The following is a 23,215-nucleotide window of genomic DNA, read 5'->3' on the forward strand; positions in this document are numbered from 1 at the left end:
ACCCCACCCCCCCAAACACCCTACAAAATTACCGTGCACCAGCAGCATATTTCTGTCTTTATTTCTTTTGGGGTCTTTTTTGAGCCTAGGAGCTAAATTTCGTGTGGACACAATCAATGCTGTTACAACAGGAAAAGATGACACGATGCACCGCCATGGCTGCTCACTGGTGGGATGCTGTTAAAAAGCATTCCTCACTGTAGCTCCACAGCAATTTAACACTGTTTACAGCTGGTGCAAAGCACCTCCGTGCAGTCAGTAAGTACAAGCCACCTCATTAACTCAATTATCATTTCTTTACCTCAGTGCCAGCTGCTATTGGGAGCTGGTCAACATGGCCACCATCACCATATAATCATTGCTTCCCTGCGGAGGAGCTTTTCTGGCAGGCTTTTAGAAGGGCAAAGAGGCTGAGGCCCAGCAGCATGTCCTGTACCATCGGCTGCCAGAGGCACTGGGAATCATCCACTGCTGCTTCCCCCAAAACCAGCCCTGAGGGGGTGAATCCCTGCCTCTCACATGCTTGGTGTCTGTACTAGCAAACCACGCTGGCCAGCCCTGGGCATATCCAGCAAAGGCACTGTCTTCTCATCAACCCACAAGCTTTTACTCCCAGTTGCCAAGGGCAGTATTTGCAGGATGACACAATCCTTTCAAGCTGAGCTGCAGATAATGACACTTCCCAAGGCTGAGCAGTTTAAACAGTGGCGGGGAACAAGCTCCAACAACAGCAATGGATTTAAGCAATTTACTGACAACTTTTCAGCAGTTTTCACACTGTTAGGCTAGGACAAAGCCTTTACCGTTATTCACCTTTCTCTAGAGCCCCACAGGAAGCCATGTGCAATGGATAAGGTTACAGATATTGTAATTTCTGTTATTAAAATTCCCTAAGAGACTACACCAATGTATTTCAGAGTAAAGCAAGAGAACCCCCTGCACCTACGCTGACCGGAGGGATATGGCTCCCTTTTCAACACAGCATACTCTGCTTATGATTAGATACCAGCTTAATGAGGGCCTCTATCACACTGCTCAGGATAGGGACCATTTTGGGTTTTCCTCAAGACTAGGAAGTTATAAAGAGGTTTGCAAAATTTACAATTACAGCAAAGGTTTGTCACTGTTCTTCCCAAAGTGTTTATTTCACTTGTAACGCAAACAATGCCAACAGAAATGCCAACATTTCATGCTAGGAAAAGGCCACAACATACTGTACTTCTCTTCTGGTTCAGTGCATGCTGTATTTGCATCATAAGCGTTATTGAGGGTGCAGTTCTGGAAGGGCCTATCAGATACCTTAAGTGATATCACACACCAAGACAGTGAAGAGCTTAGAGGGCTCTGAATGTTTTTTAAGGGCTCATATTCAAGACAGTTTGCAGTGAAGGGTTTTCCTCAAAGCAAATCAAATCAAAGTCAATAGTGGGTATTTTCTGAAGACCCAAACCAACCTGATTGCTCAGATTCCAATGAACATAACTCACAGTTCAGGTTCCTGCAGTCATTATCACGGGGTAACTATAGCAAATGTACATAGCCACACTGGTTTCAAAAGATAGAAAGCTTTTTTCACAACAAACTGTCCTCCAAATTAATCTATTGATTTTATAGCTGTGGCTCAAGATCTGAAAAAGTGAAATGTATAGGTAAGTATTACGCAAAATATATCATCAGACTGATGAATCAGAATGTTGGTGAGTGGCTTCTAGAGGGGGCACATGGCTTGAGAGTGCCAGATACTTGCTGCTTCACCCAACATAACTCCTGTGTGACAAGCCAAGTCCCTAAGTTTCAAATCAGACATTTTGAGGCTCAGCACAACTACCCATCCTGACACCTACTGACCCTCTGTGGGATCCCAAGATACCTGACACAGACCTGTCACAGCTGGGACCAGGATAGCAAAGGGCAAACACCAAGGTCTTGAAAAAGTGTGCCATGTGTTGGGATGGCTTTCAGTGATAAAGCAATAAGCTGTGTTGGGGACAGGGTGGAATGAGCACTTCTTATATGTGTGCAATTAATCAGTCTCCTTAATTAAAGATTAAGGGAAACAATACCGTCAGGGCACTATAAATCTATGACAAATAAATGGGAAGTAACTGAAATCAATGAAAAAGTCTTATGAACATGCACAGTTATTAGAGAAATACAAGGATTTTAATTAAAGATGTTGGCTCCAAGCAAAAATGCTGGGTTACCCTGATTGATCTAAGCTGCTGGTTCAGCTCTTTCGGTCTCCCCCACCAGGCTCCTGCTTTCCTTTTGCTGCTCTAATTGGGTACTTACTGCATCGGCACCTTCTTCTCTCAGCAACATCAGCTGCACAAAGAGTATATAAATACAATTATGCTCAGGCCAAACTCCTGTACACATACACAGTCACGGAGGGTTTTACATTTGCTAAATATTTGTGTCTCAAGTTTGATTTAAAGGCTCTTTGCCTGTTTTGCATTCCCTATTTTAATTTGTATTTCTCTCTTTGGTTTCAGTTACATTCCTCTAGGACAAAGTGTATAATCTGTCTTTTTAATAAAATAACATATTCCATTTGTAAAAGTTTCAATTTCTTTTCATAGAAAAAGTTAAAAAAACAAAACCCAAACAAAAAAGTCCTAACAGACATCAACAGCAAAACCAGTAACAATGTAACTATAGATTTTCAAATTTGATTAGTAACTTCCCAAAGCATTTGTTCTTGTGAGGTTATTTATGTCTTACTTCGCGGGTGCCCAAGACTCTTCCAAAAATAGATTCTTTTTAAAGTACTTTTACAGTAGCCTTTGCTGACACTGAAACAAAGAACACCACCTGCCTTTTACATGTTCAATATGAATATTTACTAACATTTTAATCATAAAAGATGACTGGATTGTTAAGTGCAGAAAAAAGTGTGCTGAAATTACATCTTCTCTACCTCCTGATAGAACAGCCTACTTTACATTTCCTATTAATTGTCTTCTTAAATGGATAAATTCTCTTGTCACATTAAGAGAGACATTAGGACCGAGTCAGATGCAGGTGGTGTTTCAGACTGAGTCAGAAGTACAGAGAGACATTGCTGGAAGGCAACATAAGAAGGTAGGTAAATGATATTCATGCAAAAAAACAAAAGGATTCAGATTTTTTTCGCCCACGCAATTTGAAATGAAAGATACGGATTAAGATCTTTCATTTTAAATCCTTTCCCAGGAAAATAATTTAAATCTTATCTTGTGAGGGGGGCTCATTAGAATATTTTGCTTCAGTGATTTGATAAAAAAAATTACAATATTAAAATGCAGACATACCTCCAAGTTGTTTCTAGGAACAAAATAGTTTGACACTGGGATGTAGTACTGCTGAAGAGTTTTCCTACACTCTTGCAAGTCCTGCATCCCCATGGTGACTTGGTTAAGGTACACACTATGTTTGTGATACCATTCGTTCTATCTAAGAAGAGCGTTTGTAAACTTGAAAGCCAGGGATGTTTTTTAAAGTCAGAAATGAAGGCAGCAAAAGACTTCATAGCACCATTTGCATTTTTATGCGAGTCCCTCCTCATATTCTTACTCTCTGCTTCAAACAGTTTGCAGAAAGTGCAGTAAAGAAATGCCCACTGCCAGCCTAATACTCAGGCTTTTTCCTTCAATCCTGCTGTTAACCAAGGTGCAGCTATGTCAGGGAAGCAAAGAGGAAGTAGATGATATAAAATTAACTCCTGCCCCTGACAATCAGAGGCTGCAGAGTGTGCTTGAAGGTAAAAGGCCATAGAGTAGCTACTTCAATCAGAAATGTGTGATCTGTGTATCTCCCTGGAACTTAGATGCCATATATCTTTCCAGAGTTTATTATTTTAAATCCACAGTTGTGCCTTAGCCTGTCCCCACTATGTGGAGTTGAGAGGGCAGTCACTGTGAAGACAGAGAGATAGTTGTCACTCCTGGAGCAAACCTACCATGCAGCCCTGCTAAGCTTCTGACTTCACAACACTGCAGATAAGGCTTCTCTCTCTGGTATTACTACATTAATCCACAAAATCAATTCAGTCATCTGAGAGGAGTGCTTTGTAGAGGTTGAGACCATGGGAGCTGATCCTGCCACGCGGACACCTGCAGCCACATCGAGTCCAGCTGGACTTCCCAACTTTACACAAGGCTGGAGTCTCTGTTTGCTGGAGCCAAAGCCTGAGCCAGGATCATATCATCCTTGTATAACTGCCAAGGTTTTACAGTGCTCTTAGATAAGCTAACCACATAAGGCTTGAATAAGTGTGCTCACGTCTGGATGCATTACCAGGTTCTTACAGTTACTCGTTTTAACAGACAAACTGGCCTCTCATTAGGACAGAGAAGGAACCAGCATTTAATAATTCTAACCATGGTATAAAATAATTTGGTCAGCTAGGGTTTAAGTTCCTTTCCATTACTTACTTTAGCACCTAACCTTGACATAAGGAGGCTTTCTGAGCACTGACTTCTTTGGGGCTTTCATAAAGACTACCAGCAATGGAAGGAGAAGTACTAGCAGGCGTCCAGCTCTGTCACCTCTGCCCCTCGCTCTGCCACAGGAAGAAGGTCTGTCTGGATTTCCTGCTTGTACTCACTCGTACAACGCTCATGCCAAGCTCTCTGCCATTTCTAATTGCCTCTTATCTCCTGCTCCATGTAGTCAAAAAGAAAAAAAAAAAAAAAGAAAGAAAGAAAAGGCAGAGTTGCACTGTTCCTAATATTTCCACCAGAAAAGGCAGATGACATTGGGCTATCATCACTTGACAGAGTTACCTGGTGTGCTCGCTTCATAGCAGTTAATTTGCCACAGGCCCTTCTTCCTATCTACAACTCGGCCAAGGAAAAAAGCGCAAGCTGCATCAGTGCTTTCTAGGGCAGATATCAGCAACCATTTCATTTCGTAGGAAGAGTGACTCCAGTAACCTCAACCAATATCCACCCTAGGAAATATCAAAAAATGGAAATGTAATGGATAGCTCCACTCCTGCAAGGATGCGGGGCAAAGAAAGACTTGCAGGGAAAGACATCTCTATGTTTTTCTTCTCTTTTATATTTGCTAATATTGTGACTGCACTTCTAGCTCTTCTGTGCCTATTTGAAGGAGCTGAAAGCACGCAAGGAAGAAACTCTCTCAGTATAGTTATTTTTGATTCATTTTAACGCTCTCTAAATTCAAGAGGACAGACAGACGTTGTGAACAACCCTTCACTTACTCCTTCCTTGACAAAAATCCTATTATTCTCTTATTCAGTACAACTCAAGTGTATTCTGAAGTTGTTATAAAGAGAACAATTCTGCAAGATAAGTAATATTCCCAGGCTCCCACTGAAATTAACAGAGTATTCTGGCATTAGGAACTTTGCAGTGTCAGGATGTCATTAAGGATCTCCAAACCCACCTTGTAGTTTTTTCGATGCCTGCAGTATTCATTTCAGCGTATTGCAAAACAGCCATCAATATTCTCAGGAGCCATGCTCCATGTTACCACCAAGAAGTGAAAAGCAAATTCAGCTTAGCTTAAGCATTTTAAGAAAGCACAAGGGAGGAAAGAAAACCAAATTCATAGGGGCGGAAATAAAGCACATCATGTTGGTAAAAACATACGGAAAAATATGTCCAATACCAAACCCAGAATTTAGAGTGTCCTTTCTCAATTACAAAAAAGCCCATAGGATCCCTGGTACAGTCCTTTGTTTCTCAGGGTCTTGCATACTTACAGGTCTGGCAGTGATTCTCTGTGGGTCCCCAGCATCGGCCTGTGCAGGACTTGTGGCATCGACCACCTGCAGGACAGACAGAAAATGAGAGATTAGAAATGTGCCTTCCTTTCATTTCTTCAACATCCAGCAACTGCTGAAGAGGAGGGTCCATCTTGTCTTTGGAGGGGTTTTATGCTCTATCGAGGTTAAAACAGTGCCTGTAAAAAAAGCCCATATAAATACCTAGAATTGGTGTCATACATGTATGAAAGAGGGTATATTTAGATTACATATTAGGCAGAAGCTCTCCTGTGTGAGGGCACTGAGGCTCTGGGCACAGAGTGCCCAGAGAAGCTGCGGCTGCCCTATCCCTGGCAGTGTTCAAGGCCAGGTTGGAAGGGGTTTGGAAGAACCTGCTCTAGTGGAAGGTGTCCCTGCCCACGGCAGGGGGTTCGAACTGGATGGGCTTTAAGGTCCTTTCCAACCCAAACCAGTCTGTGATCCTATGAAATATGGCTACTTATCAAAGTGCTTTATACCCTAAATACCTCTCTGCTATGTATAACGACTGGCACATTTTAAGCAAAAAACAGGTGAACAAGTCAGGAGGACTGAGAAACAATTTCATCACCCAGGGCTATTACTATTGTTTCTATGGCCCATATAAGACCCAGTCATTCCTCCGCAGAAGAGATATCAGTGCTAGAGAGGATGTCTGTCTGTCTGTCTGTCTATCTCATGTGAAGTTTCATCTGAGCAATGGGGTGATACATTTAATGCCATTGACAAAAAGCCACCCCTCTCCCCTAAAAGCTTTTCATGTCCAGTATCACAATAAAGGTAATGTGTCCTGTGCAACCACTTAACCTCAGCAACAGCTAAGCTCACAGGACCTTTCCTATTCTGGCTGCTGGTTCTTTAGGTGCCTGAGCTTGTGCTTCTGAAGGAGCCTCACGTTCCTTCAGAACTTGGAGGTGATGCTCTACAATGTCCTTCCACATACTGACAGGCTTAGTCCCTTGAGAAAGGTATTATAGGTGCTTCCATTGTAAAACACAGAGAGAGGAGGAAAAGTTAGCAATGGTAACTTTTATAAACCACCTAGTAATTAGTGACTAAAACTTCAGCTGGACTGAAGAAAAGAGTTGAGTTCACAACTTCTGTTTCATGATTAAATGCTGACCAGTGTGCATGCAAACGGAAAGCCGGCAGAATGAGAGGCACATTCTCCTGTGGCAGCATCTTACACTGTTTGAGAAAACACTTGGACAGGAAAGACTTCCCATGGAAGTCCTGATTGTGAGTGAATGGAGACCTCATTTTGCAGGTCCCACCCAGACATAGTCAGAGCTCAGTTACACTCCTGCTGGTAGTGATCCTCCCTCCAGAGTGCCAGATGCTCCTGGAGCACACAGGGAGAGCCAGCCTTGCTGCACCCTGAGCCCCAGCCCCTAAAACCCAAGGGTGGCAGTGCCTGAGGCATAAGCAGCAAAGCCTTTTATACCCAGACACACCTGAAGGGATGAACCAAGTAGCCCAGCATAAGCCTTGTTATGTGATAAAGAACACAGTCCTTATCACTGCTCTCTGTGACCATAGGAACCTAACTTCATCTTTGACTAAACTTTAATTCATCACTGAATGCTGTTGAGATTCTATTAAGCAAATTTCCCATTTGAACCTGTTCCAGCAGCTTACCTTTCAGTCCTGTATTAACAGCAGCTGCTGTTAACACTGCTCCATTACACTAAATCAAATACTTCCCACATGCCCTGATGGGAGATAGCATTGGAAAAGTGCAAAATATCTCCCAGCTAAGGTTGGATCACCCCAAAAGAAACCACTGCTCCTCTGCTAGGAGTGTGCTTATAGCTGTGAGGTGTTCCACAGCTGAGCAAACCCATTGTGATAATCTTTCTGTCACAACTTTTCAAAGCCACCATTCTTCCCTCAGCACTTGTGCAGCATTCGTGGTGCTATTGATACTGTTGTATGGTAATTACCACACTGTATGCCAACTACCTTGTTAAAACTACCAGCTTCTCACTGCATTTGTGTTCATTTAAAGCAATTATACTTGGGAGTGTGGTTGCTGACATCACCACCACTTAATTTGCTGTCACATTCTGCCATCTGTTTGTTTAGATCACAAATGTACTATAACTACATAATGCAAACTCATTCTGGCTGACAGCGAGGGGACTCCATCTGGCATAATTAATGCAACTTTAATCAGTAATAACGATTATTATGATTATTAAGAGACTACTGGAACCTGCAGAGAAAGCAAATACATCCATATTGATTTAGAAGAATGGAAGTTTAAAGAGAAGGTGAGGTAAACAGCAAATTAAAGGAAGGATTTTAACTGAGGAGGCTTGATAAGATAAAGTTTGTTTGTTGATTTTGGCGCTCAGTCAACCAAACAAAAATGATCCCTAGGAAGTGGGTTTTATAAACTGGCTACCCTGACCAACAGAAGTGGGAAGGGGAAAGATGCATGTTCAGATAACCTTTCCACCACTTGCTTTGCTTGGTCCTCACATGAGCTGAAGTATCCCTGCTTGGGGTAGACTGGGAAGAACTGCATCCCATGGACAACAAAGCCTCCTCTTTCAAGACTCTATTGTATGCCCAATTCTTTCTTGTCAGTTAAATCTCATACCCATCTCACTTAAGGGGTCTGGAGTTTAGGGAGAAAGCCTGAAGTCTGGCAGCTAGATGCAGTATGAAGCACTGCACACATCGCTTGTAACCACCTATTCCTGAGGAAGAATAAGGCAGCAGTTTGGCTGCTTCTTCATAGAATCATAGAACAATTAGGGTTGGAAAGGACCTCAAGATCATCCAGTTCCAACCCCCTTGCCATGGGCAGAGACACCTCACACTAAACCATGTCACCCAAGGCTTCGTCCAACCTGGCCTTGAACACTGCCAGGGATGGAGCATTTACCACTTTGTTGGGCAACCTGTTCCAGTGCCTCACCACCCTAACAGGAAAGAATTTCCTCCTTATATCCAATCTAAACTTCCCCTATTTAAGTTTTAACCCATTACCCCTTGTCCTGTCACTACAGTCCCTAATGAAGAGTCCCTCCCCAGCATCCCTATAGGCCCCCTTCAGATACTGGAAGGCTGCTATGAGGTCTCCACGCAGCCTTCTCTTCTCCAGGCTGAACAGCCCCAACTTTCTCAGCCTGTCTTCATACGGGAGGTGCTCCAGTCCCCTGCTCCAGTCCCCTGATCATCCTCGTGGCCCTCCTCTGGATTTGTTCCAACAGTTCCATGTCCTTTTTATGTTGAGGACACCAGAACTGCACACAATACTCCAGGTGAGGTCTCACAAGAGCAGAGTAGAGGGGCAGGATCACCTCCTTCGACCTGCTGGTCACGCTCCTTTTGATGCAGCCCAGGATACGGTTGGCTTTCTGGGCTGCCAGCGCACACTGAAGCCAGCTCATGTTCATTTTCTCATAGACCAGCACCCCCAAGTCCTTTTCTGCAGGGCTGCTCTGAATCTCTTCTTTGCTCAGCCTGTAGCTGTGCCTCTTTCTGTCCCTGAATTCTACCCCCTTCCAAAACATACTGTACGCACTGGGCTATCCATTGCAATATATGCAGTGAGGTAACACAGAAGACTCTTCAAGCATCCCTCCAAGTGATCTCTAACCAAAGAATCCACCCATACTTCTGCAGAAGCCACACTGAAAATATAAATCATCTTTGCAACTCCCAGGTGCTGATCCTCCACATGCAGTCAAAAATGTACCCAACCACCTTGATTCCTCCTGGAAAGAAGAGAGATCCAGCATCTTCAAAACCCATTTTACAAGTTGGTTTTTCACTTGCCTGCCTGCTTCCTGGTACATGACTTTGTTTGACAGGGTCAGAAGATCATTTGCATTTAAATAGAGATATTTAACATTAAGGCAAGAAAAGGCTGCCAGTTCCCTTTTTTCTCATTGGGAACTCCAAGGGTTTTTTTCATTGATTTCACTTTTCTCAGCTGCACAGAAACAACAAGGTGCAGAGCCTGTAGGCAGCACACCTCTGAACTGCATTGCTACATGTCCTTTGGAAGGTCAAATATACTGAGAATTCAAACCAAGCCACAAACTCCCTGCACACAGTGTGTCGGCATTGGTTTGTTTGTTTAAAGAGAAAAATAACTTTCTTTGCTCTCAGGATGAACTGGTCCAGGTTCTGCCCTCACGTAACTCAGTATTTCACCTTGTTTCCCCACCGTAACAAGGACTGATTGCTATACATCAAAGATCAGCTCTGTAAATCTAACACAAAACCAGTCCCATGGAAGTCAACAGAAGTAGTCAGGAGCATTCATGCGAGGAGCAGATCTCATTATTAGATTCGCATGTCAGGTTTAAACGATAATAAATCTATTGGCCCTAAGACTGGTAAGTAATTCTACTGCTCACAGAGCTTTCTGTATGCATTTGAGTTTTCTCACTTTCACCCTTCTGATTCTCTCCCCCCATCCCACTGGGGGGCAGCGAAAGGCTGTGTGGGGCTCAGTCGCTGGCTGGGGTTAAACCATGACAACTCTCAGCCAGGGAAAGTCACCAGCAGAAAACGTTTGCTCTATAGCTTGGGAACGACCAAGGTTACTTCATCCTTGTGCTTTCCTGAGAATTGAAAAGGGCTTTCCTTTGGCTCCAGACTGACTTTATTATTTCAGGAACAGTCAAACCACAAAGGATTAAGTTACTGACAAGACAAGAAAAATGAAGTCCTCCTCTTAGCTCTCAGCTCAGTATAGTGCAGAGAAGAAACACTGCTTCTTCCCCAGCAGCTATGCCAGCTGCCTCAAGCAGACCTCCCTTGATAGGAGAAGAAAAGCAGAAATAAGACAAAAAATGGTCTCATTTTGCACAAAGCCTGCATTTACAGATGGTTTCTATCAGGTTAATAAATCATTAATAGAAGTTAGCATACCTGCAACACATTGATACTGAACTGTGAGTGAACAGACAAAATAAAGGAGCTCTGATGGTTGTAAGCCACGGTTATAAGCCACCTCTTTACTTACCTAACAGTCTAAACTTATTGATTAACTATCAAAAGACCTATATATAATTTATTAGCTTCTGTAAGCTACTTATAAACTCATGCTTCACCTAAATAATCCACTCTTGCAAGAATGCTAGAGATGTAACCTAGCTGTTTCTAGACATAACGAGCCCTAAGGACCAAGAAGTTTCAGCTATACTGTGGGGTAAGAGTCCCAGTCTTTTCTTTCCATTGCTCACATGGGACAGAAGGTTTAAATACACTTGTGTGTTATTTTTCTAGGCAGCTAAAACTCCATAGTTTTATGCATTAAGAGATAACAAAATCAAAACGTAATTCAAACACAGCAGCACAGCATTAACAAGAATTAAAGATACTATTGTGATGGATTGTTCTGCCTTTATCAGGCTGTAATGATTTCCATGTCCTTGTCTGACTATTCCTATTGTCACACATTCATTCATTCATTCACACTTCTTTGTTAAGCAAAAATAATTGTGAATCTTCTACCAGCCCTGTGCTAGCCTTCAGATCTCTGTTAGTGATTTGAAACTTAATTACCTAACAGAAACTCACACTTTTCAGGATTCCCTTTCTTTATGGCAGGAGAAACGTATGTCATAAGAGAAAGTAAAACTTCCTGTAGCAAAAGAAAGCATCTTATAGAGAAACCTAGTGCCCATTTTATCTTCCTCTCTGTAGAAGTGTTATAGGATACAGAAAGCTAAGGGTCAATTCCTCTACTGCTCTCCAACTATGTTGCTTTCACTGCTGTCAGATGAGTTCACCTTGGGATGTATCACCAAATAGTTTTCCAACATGGAATTAGTCCCATAAAATTCAGGCTTTTCTTTAACAAGCTGTAACTGCACTGATATTGTTACTTTTATTGTGGTAAATGGCAGCACTTCAGCTGACCTTTCTGTCTCATATCTGTATTGCTGCTCTACTCTGCAAGTCTCCATGCCCAATAGAAGTGCCCTGCACAAATATTAACAGGATCCCTTTACATTAAAAACTCGCATCGTGTTCTTCAGTGATGAATACTTACGCTATGGCACAGCACAGCACCTTTTGTGCATGCTAGTACCATCCATAAGTCCACGTTTTCTAGCACCCACCCTCTCCAGGTGTGTGCATTAGGAGTATGGGGACCACTGGGGCTCAGGAACAGTGAAAGCAAACTCCCCCTAACAATTGTGTCAATAGGGACTTCCAACTTTGCACTTCAACGCCTCGATCTTCCCCTGATCTTCCTCAGCAGATGAAACACACACACACAACTGGAGAGGGACTCAGGCACAGGCAGCTGAAAAGAAACTGGCATGGGAAATAGGTCTGAGAAATGAAAACAATCCAAGAGATATGCCCTGAAAGACAGGCGTGGAAAGAGATATGGGTGCAGTGTGAGGGAGAGGGAACAGAGATAAAACTGAACCAGCACCGCAGAAAACAAAAACTGAATACCAAAGGGAGACGCATTTTCTTGAGTAATGTGGGATGGAGACAACCCCCACGTGTGCGCAGGGACCAGAGATCTGTTAAAAACTGTGAAATTACAGTGTATTACCAGATATGCTGGTGGCAGACAGTTCTGATTTGAAGAGAGATTGGCCACCAGAGGTAAAGGAATAAATGGGAAGTCAAGAAGAGCGTGTCAGCAGCACCGAATGAGCTCAGGCCGCTGGATTCATATCTACCACTGACAGCTCTGAGCTGATAGGAGGCTCACTGTAACGTTACTTCAGCTGCTACAGAAAAATGTCTTCAGGCCACAGTAATGACTACAGAAAGGGACCTGAGGGGTGTAATGAAGACGCTGGTTATTTTTCTTTGCCTGGAACAGACAGTAAGGCTCTATGACTCGATGCATTAATTGGGGGTTTAGTCATCCACACAATATAAAAACCTTCACATATGACATAGTCTAAAACTTTACACTGATTAAGCAATTAAGAGCTATTAATTATCACTGCTTATAGCTGTTAGTACAGAGCAATGTAAATGAATTCCCCCCACTGCGATGGTGAATTAGTTCCAATCAGCATCAAATGCCTTGCTGAACATACACACAGGGATCCTGAGCAAATGGGGGGATACAGCCGGAAGGCTAAAAGGATAGGACAAGTCATACCTGCTGCTTGGCAGGCTCACTGCAAACAAGAAGCCCTCAGGAATCTTTCTCGTAATCATTACTGTTAAAAGAAATTCATTCCCCTCCAGTAAGCCATACATAACTGCCCATCCTCACACACCTCTGCTCCGGAACAGCAGAGCTGCTCAGTCCCTGTTTAACAGGGCTCCAAGTGGAACACCCTGTCCCTCGCTCTGACTGGGTGGCTCTTGGACGAGAAGCTGGATGACCCCCGGTGTCACATCCAGTCCATAAGTTTCAGGCAGTCCTGCAAGGGAATAGGGAGCTGGACCCAATGATCCTTATGGGTCCCTTCCAACTTGAGATATTCAATGATTCTGCAGGGACCATCCTCAAAGCACACAGATCACAACCCCAGACCCTGTCAAAATACAGGGGTAGCTCTTATTTTCCCTTTCCTCTGGGCAGAAGAAGAGGGAGATGTTAACACTCCACTAGAATGTAGGGTTATGCATCCTGCTTTCTCCTTTGCTTACTGTGATGGAGACTCTTGCCTCCCAGGACAGCAACCCAAGAGATGGTCTACAGGCTGTTTTCTGGAAGGGACCTCACCGGCCCTGAAGGAAGAGTGCTGGATATAGCATGCATCCATTCTTAGTTACTTGCCTTACAGCTCAGTCTTTATACGTTTCACAGCAGAAGGGGTACATCTAAGTATCAGTCCATGCACCTAAGACTATTTCTCTATCTTACCTGATGATTGTTTAATACTCAGAATTTCAATAAGAGTAGAAAGGACCCCAGGTCAGACCAACATGGGGCAGTTTCCACTGGGATGTGGGAGACCCAAGGGACAGATCTGAATGCCTTCAGCAGGCAAGGTGGGAAGCGGAACCCCACTCCCTCACATCCTGGGCAACTCCTAAGTTGCTAATGTATTTTATAAAAGCAGAAAAAAGTCCTTTTTATTGAGGAAATTTGAGTGTGAGCAAAAGACACATCTGTGAGGGGAAGGCAGCAGGCAAGTAGGCACTGCAGATTCCCAGCAGAGACCATAAAAAGCCAACATCTTCTTTGCCTTTATATTCACTGCAGCATTCCCCCCTGGTTTGCTTCTGGCAGGTACTATTTAATGGGCTCCCTCCTCTGCATGGGGGTGTCCAGAAGTGCATGAATTTCACATCTAAGCAGCAGCCACTGTGATACCTAACATTGGAACACCCCTCCTTGCCCTAACGCCCCCCAAGCTCTTTTTATTCTGGCTCATAGCAGTAGGTGTTTCTGTTTGTGCTGTGACAACACACGAAGTTAAAACCCACCAACAAGCCGAGCAGCAGCGACTCCTAACAAACACAGCAATCAGATGTGCACCCACACCAGTGCCTGCAAGAAATCTAAAGCCAAGTATCAAGGATAGCAGCGCATTTACCTGCGTAACCTTGGCTGAGAACCAAAGGATGCTGATATAAGGTTTCTTTTTTGGATACAGTGTGTAACACTGAGAGAGAAATCTCTGCACTGTTTAGCTGAAGAAACTCAATGACATGATGAAAAGTAAGCACCAACACTAAGGGTATTCTTGTGCTTGTTTAATACCAACTCCTCCACTCCTCAAACAGATCAAGTCAGTCAATACCACAGAAGTCAAAATAATGTCCTGTAGTAATTTCAAGTGAGTTTTACTTTTTTTTTGATGCCATGTACTACTATTCCTAGAGCCTGCCCGGGTGCTGTTAGGTGCGCTCATGTTTTAACCAGCTTTTGACTCAATTAAATGGAAAAGCTAGAAAGGAACTCCCCATCCCCATGAGATCTGGAGTTCAGTTTTAGACAAACTTTGGACAAGTATCATAATACGCTTATTGAAACGCAATTGCTTATTCAAAATGTATCTCATGGCTATTTGCAACAAAACTGATTATTACAGAACAATACTTGGACAACAGAAGCCCTTTCTCTGTTGGAAAACAATGCTTGGGCATATACTCTGATATTTAGATTCAGCGATTGCTACACACAAATATTCAATGAAAATAATCACACAAACAAATTTCAGGCTGCAATTTCCTGGCTAATCTTCAGCTATCAGAGATCTGCACAGAGGTGATGCTGTGGACATCATGCAGGCTTAATACGATGAGTTTGGTATGAAGTTTGCCTTTTTCATACATAGCAATTTGTATAAAACCACTTGAAAAGCCTGCATTAAGTATCTTGCTCTGTAAAGATTTCCAACATTTCCCCTGTGTCAGAACACTTCACTGATGATGGCTTTTATGAGTTTTCGAAAGTAAATTACAAGCTCCTACAAGAGGTCTGGAAAGAAGGCTTTGAGATGTGAAAGCTCCTTTGAATACTAGCCTGAGGAGATCCTACACACAGGGACAGAAAGTTTGAGGGACTGCAGAAGCATAAAATACATTCTTTTTTGCTTTGCTACTTCCTTGTCCGTTGCTTAGGAGACAGAAACTTCCCTTCTAGTCACCCAGCTTCATTTGATACCACAGCACTGTCCTCTTCCCTGCAGGAGGTGTGAAGAGATCAGAGAAAAGCCCCTGAAACAGCCCTGGGTTTAGCAGAGCAGTGGCAAGAGCTCTTTAGCCAGGCTGTCCACAAAAGCAGGACAGGAATTTCAGTGACAGTTCTGAGAATGCCTGCCAAAACAGGCAAGTATAACAAAATCCTGACACGAATGCAGGTGTGACAGCAATAAAGCTAAAAGGGGAGGGCTTATGTTTTACAAGCAGCAGAACAGTCTCCTGGGAGAAGCCCATTGCGGTGCCAGCTGCTGCGTCCCAACACTGCACCCACCCATTGCCACCTCCCCTCGTGCTCTGCACAGCAGCACCAACCAAGCCCACTTTGAGCTGGTGGCTGGGCTGTGCATCATTGCAGATCTAACAATATATAACTTCAAAAGGGTGGCTGGGAGGCCCACAGCAGCTTCAAGCACCGGTAGATGCAATTAAGTGGGTGATTTGATAGTCTTTGTTTTCCTCCCCTTTCCCTAAGCAGCTATTCAAAGGCAGATAGCTGGAGCTTGCAGTGGAAGACCAATTCCACTCAGCCACTCAGTACAGATCTGCCAGCTACCATTCAGTGAGACTGTTTTAAATATGTGGAGTATTTGGGGTTTATTTCCCACTTTGAAGAAACACTGGTGCCTGTAACAAAGCAAGCTGCTTGTAATAGACAGGGACTCATTCACTTCAACTGGAAGTCTCTCCCTTGTGCAATATCCTGCTTAAATGCCAACCTGCTTGTAAATAGGTGGTATACAGTAATGCTTTATACACACACACGTTGCCACTAAGAGATAAGTATTTACCAACAGTTACCACACACGTGGAGCACTATAATTCTGCAGCCACAGAACGAGCACCACTTTGTGATATTATACAGCAGCACAGTAATCTGTGCTACTTGGTGGGTGACTTTGACCCTGAAATAGCTTTAAGAAGGAAGGAAGCTCCTCAGTAAAACAGGTCAGCACTTTGGCAGGGAGTTTATCTTTTGAAATCGGTATTTTCCACTGCAAAGAGATGCCCATGTCGAAGGTTCTTCAGAAGCTGCTAATGGTGCCTTTCGCAGGGCCCTCTTTTCTGTGTCCATGACTACTCAAGATCCCTGGCTTTGTAGCAGTTACCTTGCTAGACCCCTGGATCTGGCAGCCCAAGGACTTCTGTTCCTCGCAGCATTCTTTATTCATATTAGCTAGGTACACCTGTGTTTGTTACTTACTTTTTATTCAGTGAACTCAACTGTTAGGGGCTTTGTATTTCCATTACATGCCTTTCAGATCTGTTCCAAGGGCATTCAACAATTGAGAAATCCCTTCTGAAAACACTGGCTGAAGGTATTTATTAGGAAGCTAAACTGATTACCTTCGTTTAAAATGCACTGTTCTGGGTTGAGGAAAAACATTACAGGCAACTTCAAGTCGTTCAGCTTGCATTACTAATGCAAACCAAGTTCATTATGTCACTGGATTTCCTGTATTCCTCCATCTTCAGTTACATATGCTTGGCAAAACTATTCTTTAAAATCAATTTCTTCTGTTATTATATTTGTCTTTTCATTCCAGGTAAATAAATAGATTCTCTTCTGACTAGGGATTCCTTAACGGTAGAAAGAGCCATCTCCACATATGCTGAAGGTGGCTGTGGGACTTTCTGGCTGTCTGTATTATGCTCTGATATAACTTATCTTTCCAACTGAGATATCCATAAAACTGTAACTGCCGCTAAGACGAATGCTGCAAACCCTTGAAGTGTGTTCCACATGGAAGCAGCTTTCACAAAGCCAGTTAGCTATTTGTGGCTTTTTATCAGCTTCTCATCCTAGCTTTGCCATGGTGAAACTGGTGGCAGGGAACGCATTCTGTACCGAGACCACCTGCCTGTAGAGGCTCCGCTCACCAGTCTCCAAACATACATTTAAAACGTTAATTGAACTTTAAGTAATAACCTCAATGAAAGGTTATAATTTAACAAACTCTGCAATAATAAATGTCTTCAGGGTATGCTTTCTGGAATACCATTTTCTCCGTAAGTAGTTTCCAATTGAGATGTACACCTGCAATGATACACTAGCTATTCTGAAAGCTGGCTTTAAGCATGAACTAATCACTGCCTTCTTTTCTTTTCACCAGCATACATAAATATACTGCTGTTACTCTGGCCTTCTGTTGAGCTAAATCCTGGTGTTCTGAAAAGGCACAAGGTATCTTGCAGGAGTAAGTGGACAAAATGTGGTTGTCTCACCTGTGTCTTGGTAAGGGCTGGGGGTTGATTTACACATATTCACTATTTACACAGAACTGTCTCCTCTTACAGGAGCATCCACTCATCCAAACGAAAGCTTTCCTTGTACTTGTATTTCCCCTGTGTTCAGCTCTCCTGAATCTTCACTACCTGATGGCATGTTTCTACCGAAGGGAAAGGATTCCATCCTCCCTCCACTCTGACCTAAGACTCCCCATTGCTTCAGTGTGGCTTCCCAGTGGTAGCAGGACTGTTTTGGACAGGACAGCTGGGAGCACTGATGTACACATGGGTAGAATTTTATACAATTTAGCTACAGTACAACTGAAAACTGGTGGAAGGTTGAGACTTTTGGGAGAGATTGCAAGGATCTGAGGAACCTCTATTGTTCAGAACTGTCACATAATCACTTCAGAATTAATACCCACTGGTCTGACCCAAGTATAAATTTCAGATACGTCGCTATGTATAAAAATGATCCTTTTCTAATATTGTGACTCCTGGCCCAAAAAATGAGTTCCTGTGCCCTGTGAAGAATTACAAGGTCACCACCGAACATTAAATTAACAGGCTGGCTACCATCAGACTCCATTCTGTAGCTGCAACAAATGGCCCTGCACAAATTCACCTACAGCAGCTCCAAACACAGCCTGTTAACACCCAGTGGAGAACAAAGGTTATCATTTACACAAAACCCCATGCAAATACCAACTTATGCTTTTTGTGAAACACACTACAAGAATAGACTCAGAGAGTCATAGAATAGTCAGGGTTAGAAAGGACCTTAAGATCATCTAGTTCCAACCTCCCTGTCATGAGCAGGGACACCTCATCCTAGACCATGCTGAATATTCTCTGTAGGCTGAAAGGGATGTACATGTATCCATGTAGTGGATTTTGTCCTATACCAATTTAAAACATGTAAGGAACTTTTCGCCTTAAACTAGTCTGACATAAAGAGGCATTGCTACTAAACTAACTTTCTACCAAATTGTGCCCATTTCTGTAACATTTTAAAGAAGTACCTTGCTAGAAACTGTATTATTCTTTATGCCAGTGTGTGGAAAACTTGTGGTAGAACAGCCCAGCAAGCTCTCAGCTATGTGAGCTGATGGAGTAGCAGGTTAACCTAAATAAAGCAACTCTCAAAGATAGTGTAAATGAGAACATGAAGGGAAAAAATTGATTCACATCAACCAAATACATACTATGCACAGATAAACATGCCAGACTGAGCTAGAGTGCTTCCAAACACACCTGCACCCAGGAAAGGTCAATCACAGCCTGGACCGTCTGCACCAGGAAAACCCAGAGCTGACTTCCTAAGCAACTGTGCAGCTGGCTAGTCCATGTTCTATTCTTTAAATTACAAAGCAATGAGCTGGCTAAATGGTAAACTTCTAATTAGATTTGTCTCTATGTTTCAATATTAATAAAACACATGAAAAATGCATTAAGAGCCAGCTAATTGGGGGCTCTCTAAAAGTAGCTGTAAATGAGCAATTACAAAGAAATTGGGGTGTGGTTCCCCAGGGATCATCACAGGACTGATGCTTTTTAGTATTCCAGGCAAGGGTTTAGGAATTATTAAATAATCCCAAGCAACAAGAGATACAGATGACAGGAAGGCTGTAATCCCAGCAAATTACAGTGCTAGAGGGTGAGCCAGGCTGGTGCGTAAACTGCAGTCACTCACACCAAATGTTCTTTATACAGACAAACAGAAGCTTGCATGTTTTGGTATGAATCATATAGACTACGTATGCTGGAAAACAGGGAGTCTCTAAAACACACAGATGTCAGAACTGCCTGGAAACCATCTTCCTCATGCGGAGCTGAATCACAAAGGATACAATTTTTACTTCTACAGGCTATTGGTTAACTCAGCAGCAAACAACTATATGTATTTTGGTTTCCGTCTCCTAACAGCACATTGGAAAACACAGATAAACAACTAAAATTATTCTGGGGCTGGAAAGAAATTCCTCACTTTGGCACTCTATCTGTTTAGCTTCTGACAGTAACATCAGGAGAGCTGACTTTATGGGAAGTGCTATTTCAGCATGGAGAAGATGCTGGCTACAAGGGACCTCTTTAAGCTACCTGGAGAAGGTGCAAGAAGCAACATCATCTGCATTTAAATGTGCTCAAATTAGAAACAAGGCAGCTAGCATTATGTGTTTTAATGCTAGGAAACTAACCAGCCTCTTGAGGGATGGCTGCACATCTGCAAAGCTTCACACCAGTGTCAGGAGAGCAATCAGAGGACCAGAACCCCGTGCTCACCCATCCAGTGGCTGCAGGAGCTCCAGCCACACCAGGGCTGTGGCTGTTCCTGAAACTCAAAGCCAGGTTGGAAGATAGGCTGTGGTTAGGAAAATTGCTGAGCTCAATGTCAGGCAAGAGAATGATGCTTCAGAGCCTCTGCAGACAGGAAGGCAGAGCTAATGATGTTTCGAGGCTTCTTTTGCCCTTGAAAAAATCTATGAATCAATAGGTAAAAAAGAATGAAGACATCTTGAAGCAGTGTTTCCCTTGAATACACCATGGGATTTACTGAATCCCAGGCACACAGCTGAAGACCAAGTCTTTTCTTCCTATGCATCATGTAACAATGTAGAAGTACTTCTGCACAGCTCAGAACTTGGGTGTTTTTACATTACTGGGTGCAATCTGATACAAAGCAATGGCAGAGGAGTATTGTGTTATGAATAGCAGGTAACTGAAGTTGTTCTGCTTGAAAAGATGCCTTGCCAAAAATTCCAGCTTTTTTCACAGCTGACAGGGGCTCAGTTGAAAAGCCAGATCAAGGCAAGGGAGATGTACCCACAGATCCCACTGCACTTCAGAGTCTGAGCAGAAATTTCAGTTCAGTGGAATACTTTAAAATGGGCTTAATTTCCACAGACTTTTGTTTTCTCAACTCTGGGCACAAAGAATCATAGAATAGTTAGGGTTGGAAAGGACCTTAAGATCATCCAGTTCCAACCCCCCTGCCATGGGCAGGGGACACCTCACACAAAACCATCTCACCCAAGACTCCATGCAACCTGGCCTTGAACACTGACAGGGATGGAGCATTCACAGCTTCCTTGGGCAACACATTCCAGTGCCTCAGCACCCTCATAGGGAAGAACTTCTGCCTAAGATCTAACTTGAACTTCCCCTCTTTCTGTTTGAACCCATTACCCCTTGTCCTATCATTATGGTCCCCTAAGAAGAGTCCCTCCCCAGCTTCCTTGCAGGACCCCTTCAAGCAGTCCTGCACTAAAGACACAGATCCAAGAAGCTGGGTTTTCACGGGTCTTTCCCTAAAGCTGGCCAGAGAGGAGCTGTCTAACAAGTCAGAGGCATTTTAGGCAAGTAGTCTAATCCTTTTTTCCTGCTTTGTTTCTTGCACCATCACTGGAACTGGTGTCTACCTCTGAACAGGAGAGCTCTAGTTCTTCAGTTATTAAGGGAGCAAATCCAACAAGTGGATGTGGTACCAGGGGAATACGCTGTTGCAAAGCATGGCTTTAGCATGCTTGGCCAATGTTGTAAGTCATGGCTTATTTTTGGAAGGAGAGAAACCACATTTTCAGCATTGCAGAATCAAATTCAGTAACATATACCTAAAGGGAAAATCATGTTAAGCATTTTTGAGACTCCCACTGAAGGTGCCCAGCTTAAAAAGCCCAGGCTGATAGTGTTGATTTCAAGCAAATAGAAGAGAAGGCTGCTTTCAAATTACAATTAATATTAAAAGCTTCAGCTACAAGATACCAGTATGGGAAGGCTCTGCAAACAGTAGATACTAGTAGTATTGCAGCCAGGCACAGAGGTATCTGCCCTTGGAGAGCTGAGGTACGCGTGGTCCCTGCTACAGCGTTTGTTGATCACATTTCAGCAGCACACGCTGAGTTCGGCACCGGCAGCGACTGGCTGTATTCATCTGAACATGAGACCATGTAATTCAAAGGCCTCTCACACAAGCTTTTCTGCATGCATTTGATCACAGCTTGAAGCAACGGGTAGAATCCGTTTCATGCTAAAGAAAAAGGGAGAAGCAGCATTTAGGATTCCTAGGTCTGCAGTATTTCTGTCATAGTGGTTAAGATGCCATGGCCTTTTCAACTGGCTTCTTAACACTGACAATAGAAGCCTGTGAAGAAGGGAATCAGAAAAGCTTTATTCCCAGAGTTCACCGGCCATGTTACTCTCCTGTCTAGCACTGATGTAAACGAAGGGGATCGTCAGAGTTGGCAGATACAAGGTATGAAACAAGCACAGAGGCAGGGGACTGATTTTATTTCAAAGCATCTTTGTCTCACACCTCCCCCCCCTCCTCCCCCCCCCCCCCCCTTTTGTCTTCTTCCTCTGCTGATTGCTTTGGAGCAGCAGGGAGGGTGGCAAAGTGAAATTATCCCTGAAGTGGGACCATTATCAGTTCTTCTGTCTGGCTGGGGAAGGGAGCAGCAGCATTGGCTCCCTCGTGGGGGAAGACAAGCAAGGAACGGGGCTGAGCCCCGAGCACAGGCCGATGCACAAGTGCTCCCAGTGCATTTATATCAACTTGCTGGAGTCCACTCTGGCATCATCAAAAACCTGGCGAGAGTTGGGCTACTCTGAGGGTGAGTCCTTGTACTTTCTGACAGGTTAACACCTTGGGGGAGATTTATGTCTGCTACTGATGGTTGGAAACAATGCTAGTGATGCCAAAACCAAACTGTTGTTTAGGCTTTAGGACCTGATGTAGTGATGAAGTATCTGATTCTGATACAGCAGTTTGCAGTCTTTTGTCTCCGAAGTATTCTCTGACAGGGAGCGCTACTGAGGTGGTCACAGTGAAACAGCGTCAACAGCAGGGCATAAGCCACCTTCCAGTCCCACCAGCCATGGCTACCCATGGCACACAGGCCAATGGATCTACCCAGGTCTTACATGATCACACATTTAGACAGACTTCCTCAAATTACTACTACTGTGGACTTTGTCAAGCTTGACAGGGAAGATTTGGTTGGTCTACATTCCCAGACTGATGCAGCCTCTCTGACAGACCTTCTCCCTCTCCTGGAAAGGTTTTTAGATGAGCAGTAAACCCCACTCATTCTTTCAGACATGGGAAGTCCCAGAAGGCTTTCCTTGACACCCCTAGCACTTAGAATACTCTTAGTAATGCCAAGCAAAGCGTACCTATTTGGTTCCAATGAACTCAGCCAAGATTTGCATTTGACAGGAGGCACCTGAGACTTTAGGCAATTAAACAGTCATGTAAAATAGCCAATAAATATATATACATGCTGGCCCAAAGGAGCACGAGTCACAGTCTATGCAGAAAAAAGACCAATGCACAGAGCATAATGTGCAGCAGTGGAAAAACAGGAAGGCTGGGCCCAGCAAGCACCCACATTGACTAGCAGATTCTGAAAAGTGACATGTGAGCCAAATTTGAGAAGCATATACCTTATTTAATGGTACTTTATAACCCAATTTAATGATACTTTATGCAGGTTTCCATTCTAGGGTTGTAATTCGATGTTCATTTCTCCAAGTCCTTTCTGCACCAGTACAAATAACTTGTCTTAATTCTTTTGTGAACTACCAGTGTAGTACATTCCCTTTTCTCCTGCCTCTTGACAGGTAGTAATAAAGTTC

At 43.4% G+C, this 23,215-nt stretch overlaps 1 protein-coding gene across 1 annotated transcript in view; it reads right to left on the bottom strand.

Annotated features, from left to right (window-relative positions):
* The window catches only part of ERBB4 (erb-b2 receptor tyrosine kinase 4), a 637,594-nt gene that overhangs the window by 193,306 nt on the left and 421,073 nt on the right, over positions 1–23,215 (bottom strand). The window contains exon 5 of the mRNA XM_065669823.1: positions 5,711–5,776. Coding sequence (XP_065525895.1) covers positions 5,711–5,776 — 66 coding nt within the window. The remainder of the gene's footprint in view (positions 1–5,710; positions 5,777–23,215) is intronic.

The sequence above is a fragment of the Lathamus discolor genome, chromosome 3 (assembly GCF_037157495.1).
Source record: "Lathamus discolor isolate bLatDis1 chromosome 3, bLatDis1.hap1, whole genome shotgun sequence".
Classification (NCBI taxonomy): Eukaryota; Metazoa; Chordata; class Aves; order Psittaciformes; family Psittacidae; genus Lathamus; species Lathamus discolor.